At 45.2% G+C, this 4,889-nt stretch overlaps 1 protein-coding gene across 1 annotated transcript in view; it reads right to left on the reverse strand.

Annotated features, from left to right (window-relative positions):
* Positions 1–964: 964 nt before the first annotated feature.
* Positions 965–4,889, reverse strand: part of LOC106814825 (lanC-like protein 1) — a 12,563-nt gene continuing 8,638 nt past the window's right edge. The window contains exon 3 of the mRNA XM_014819184.1: positions 965–1,069. Coding sequence (XP_014674670.1) covers positions 965–1,069 — 105 coding nt within the window. The remainder of the gene's footprint in view (positions 1,070–4,889) is intronic.

A 4,889-nucleotide genomic window follows, 5' to 3' on the forward strand; every position in this document is an offset into this window, starting at 1 on the left:
TCTATTGGATGGCACCACTTTCCAGTGAATGATTTTCTCCCAAACTTCACCACAAGCTACTTTGAACATTATTCTTCTATGTAGATGTCACTACATGTTCATTTACCCTGAGGCGTATTCAACAGAGCGAACGCTCGATGCGAACGCTCGATGCACGAACGCAGCGCCCCTTGAACGACACACGACCGTTCGCTTTATCCAAGATGGCGGCCCCCATGGAGGGTTACTCAGCAGATTTTAATCGCGAGAGAACAAGTACTGTTAAACGAATTAGCCGACGAAATTGATACGAATTGAATTTAGAAGTAAATGAATGAATGAAAAATGAAATGAAGTTGAAATAGATTGCAAATTGAAGTCAGAAATGTTAGATTCGCATTCGCCAGATTGCCCGTCGCCATCTTGAAAACAACTCGCGCGCTGCACGAACAGCCTCTGGAGCTTGCGCGCGCGCGCTCGCTCGCGCAGTGTCGTTCAGAAGGCGAGCGCTCGCGAGCGTTCGCTCTCCTGAACACGCCTAAGGTTTAGCCAGTCTGAGCCCAAGTTTCCATAGCAACTGTAAGCGTCTGGACTTTCAACAAATATGGCGGCTAGCGGGGGAATGTCACTGCAGGAGGTCCAGGAATTGTTTGGAGAGCGATTCAGAGGCTGATTCTAGTGACGAGGAAGGTTTTGAAAGTGAAGGAGATGTAGACGAAGAGGAAAATGAAGAAAGTGGTGAGAGTGACGAGGCAGAGACTGATTCTGATGAAGGTGAATAATATATGGAAATATACATACATAAAGTATGTAAATTAAAAAAGAGAGGGGAAGAGAGAGAGAGCGAGCGAGAGAGAGAGGGGGGCCAGAGAGACAGAGAGAGGGAGAGAGAAACAGAGAGAGAGAGAGAGAGAGAGAGAGAGAGAGAGAGAGAGAGAGAGAGAGAGATTTCATGAGAAATGTTCGATTCATTACCTTCCTTAGATCAGAACAGGGACCCCTTAATCCTCTCAACATTCTGATTCCCCTCAATGTCAAACACAATTACTTGCAACTTTCGTTGCCGTTGGTCGGCGCTAGTGTCGAGCATCTAAAGTGTGCAAAATATATGCATGCGAAAATGTATTAAAATTAACGACCATTAGAGAGCACATCCTAAGGAGTACTTTCATGCAAAACATGGCGCTCCAACTGCCTCATTCTATACAGTATAGTGTGGCAATTCTACGAGACCTCTTTAAAACTTGCGGTAGATTATAGGGTCAGATCTGCATATGTGCGTCTGTCTACTATCAGATAAAGGAACTCGCATTTTGATATCAATACACGTTTAAAAGTGAGAGGACATTTGAAGATTGTTTTCGTATACAATTAAACCTCGGTGTCTCCCATAAATAATAGGAGAGGGCCCAATTTTTTAGTGTCGCCAATGCGAGTTAGGTTATTAAAGAAAATTTGAGATAAAATGGTATTTTATTATCATATATTCGCTAAAATAATGACATTACACATGCTTTTTTAATGAAATTACACATTCTAGAACAATAAATATACGATAATGCACACGAATAATCAAGAAAAATTGACCGACAATCATATCGCAGCATATTTTGCTGATCGAAATCTGTTATTGCATTCTTACCACATATTCGTTTTACATTTTAATAAAATATTGATGAATCCCTGACACGAATAGTCGTTTCTATATTATTTTCCGACTACACATATAACGACGGTGTAGCGTCCAATATATGGTACGTAGACAGTAGGACGTAACAGTTGTATAAACGGTGACAACTACAGTTTTATTACAATCACGGATAAAAACAGTGTACACGTACCGGTTAGAGGTTGCCGTCGTCTCAACCGTTTCTACCAAAACCCCTCCTTTTTAAACCGTACGCCTCGTCGTCGCGACCTGTTTAGACTTCCACTAATTTATGGCGCGGGTAGTGGATATAATCGCCGGTCGCGACTAATGTCCGAAGGAGCGCCGACCACCGTGGACGTTGCCTGCTTAATGATATCCGTTTGATAAACCGCGTCGCATTCTTGTTGAAGTTAATCTGTTCGTACCATTCTGAAATGCATTCTGTCCACGCTGAATTATGTGTGCTCCTAATTATGTAGCTATTCTAAAATGCATTCTGCCCACGCTGAATTATGTGTGCTCTTAAGTATGTAGCTAATGTCTTCTGGGTCCATCGCCGGCCGTCCCTGAACATTTGCATGAGTAATGTGCCAAACTCCACATGTCTCCATCTCAAAGCTAAAACGCCGTACTACATTTCACCCCGCCCTAAGAAAAGTCGATTAAATCGGCTTAGCCCAGTCTCCCGACTGGAAGAAAACCCTCGATGATTTTTTCTGAGCGGATGGCTTATGTGAGCCACGGACAATGTGAAGGACTGTACTATCATCGTGATATGTCTGATTGTAACTGTAACCGCTTAAGTATATAATCGTACTATACTGATAACATGACCCCAACCGTACAATAACATAACTATAGTCAACCCGCGACCGTGCAACCGTAACATTATATCACATCATCAAAATCAGTGTCTCCGTAAAAACTCGCGTGCAACCTCACCATCCTAAAATACTGGTAATCACTATATTAATACTAATAACATAGTATCCGCGTACTATCGTGGAAAACATATCGTGTCCCCTCGCAAGGACACTACCAAAGATCGTAGAGTGCACAAGATAAACCACTCATGCGAAATCACGTGCAATGACGTGTAGTACGCAATGGAGCGCCACGTCTGCCATTTTAGGAAGCAAAACCCGCTCCGCGTCTATTTTTATTTCTATGTATCATTAACCATGGTTATCCATAATATATATATATATTATAATATAATGGAATAGATAATATTTTTATGCCAATAGCTGTATCAAATCTCTCATTCAAGTGTACAAAAATCTAACAATAATTCATAATCGGATGTTACTATGTTAGTATGTACACAGTGCAGTGGTGTAGTGTCAGACAGTGGTACAGTACACAGGCACATCATTGGACCGTCTCAAACAAATAATGGTAAGTAAACACTAAAAGTATCTATATACTATCAAAGTAGTAATGTTTCTCTACTCCATTTCGCCTATTATTGTCGATAACTTGCTGTAAATGCCGTTTAAAGCACACCGTACGTACGCCCTGTGCACAAACAAGAGCCGCAGAGCGTCTGGGCTCATCTGAGTCTGCTTGCCTACGACTATAAATCGCTAAAATTTCAGTCGTGCGTAGTACCACCCTTTGTTAGGCGCAGATATGCAGACACGCAGTTTGGCGTTACACCATCATTGTAGGACACGCCCACTATCGCAGACTGAGGGTGGGGGGAGGGGGTAGGGGAAAAGGGCGGGGGCAGGGGTTTGGGTAAGGGTGGGGGGGGAGGTGAAGGGGAGGCGCAGTTGCGTACAAACATCATTGTTAGGGACATCGCCCACGATCGCAATGATGGGAGGGGTGGGGAAGGGTGGGGGAGGGTGGGGTCAAGGGGTGGGCGTGAGGGTGAAGGGGGAGGCGCAGTTGCGTTACACATCATCGTTAGGACACGCCCACTATCGCAGATTGGAGGGTGGGGGGACGGGGGTGGGGAAAGGGCGGGGGAGGCGTGGGGTAAGGGGTGGGGGAGGTGAAGGGCGGAGCGCGCAGTTCGCTACACATTCATTGTTAGACATCGCCCACGTATTCGCAGATGGAGTGTGGGGGAAAGGGCGGCGGGAGGGGTGGGGGAAGGGGGCGGGCACGGGAGGGGTGGGGGAGGGGAAGGGCGGAGGGTGGAGGGGAGGAGGTTTAATAGCAAAAAGCAAGTTCATCCATTGTTAACAGTCAACAAATCCATGTTAACCCTCCTCTTGAAGGCGTCAAAAGGTTCATCAGAGACACTTACTCTCCGCACGTCAGTGGAAAGCACATTTCATGGTCCTTCAATAAAGCCATAAAAATGATAGGTCACGCTGCAAAACAAAAAAAGTTCTTTCAATCGCTCCCGTCAGACCACTGTCCTTCAGAAAATGTCTAAAATCCTAGCCCTATGCCATTACCTTTGACCTGTGGACCTCAATTTCGCACCAGTGATGGCTTTCTACCATGGTGCTTACACCGACTATTCACGAGGCCTAGGTCGAGCCGTTTAGATTATGTGCCGCAATTCTGCAATTTCCTCCGTATACCTTAAGTTAAGGAGTGAATGTTCCCCCTTCTTTACACCTCTTGACTTTGACCTCTTGACCTTTGACCCCCAGCTTCGACATCCAACTCGTTTTGACGATCCCCCCGATGCTGCCAAATGTCGTACCGTACGCTCGCGGGGAGCGCGTTAGATTTTGTGCCCAAAACTGTTGACGGAACGGGACGACGACGGACGATCAAGCGATTCTACAAGCTGCATCTGACTATGGTCAAGATGAGCTAACACAAGATTAGCGAGCACTGCACTGCCACTGTTACTACATGTAATCAACAAGATTGCGCAACTCTGTTCCACGATGGATTTCGACAAAAAAAAGAATGTTTTCTCACCTTTTCCGCTATCTTGTGGAACCTGAAGAAGACAGGGTCGGGCTTACACTGAACGATTCGAGCCAATTTACAGCAGAACAGTAAGCTGAGCTGACAGCACACAGCAGGACAGTTTGCACAGCTAGCAGATTACAGGCAAACATCCGGAACTTCGTGTAACTTGCTTCCTAAAATGGCAGCTTGTGGCGACCATGACCTACTACGCCTCATGATGGCAGCGTGTTTATCTTTGTTTATACGATCTTTGCTGTACACCTGACTCGGCAAATTCTTATAATATACAAGAACGCCAAAATACCCGCTATGGGTGTATCGATTTTACGCATTAATTAGTGGTACGGTAAAAAACATGCTCCCTAGTTCCCTCCCT

Source organism: Priapulus caudatus, unplaced genomic scaffold, assembly GCF_000485595.1.
Source record: "Priapulus caudatus unplaced genomic scaffold, Priapulus_caudatus-5.0.1 Scaffold985, whole genome shotgun sequence".
NCBI lineage: Eukaryota > Metazoa > Priapulida > Priapulimorpha > Priapulimorphida > Priapulidae > Priapulus > Priapulus caudatus.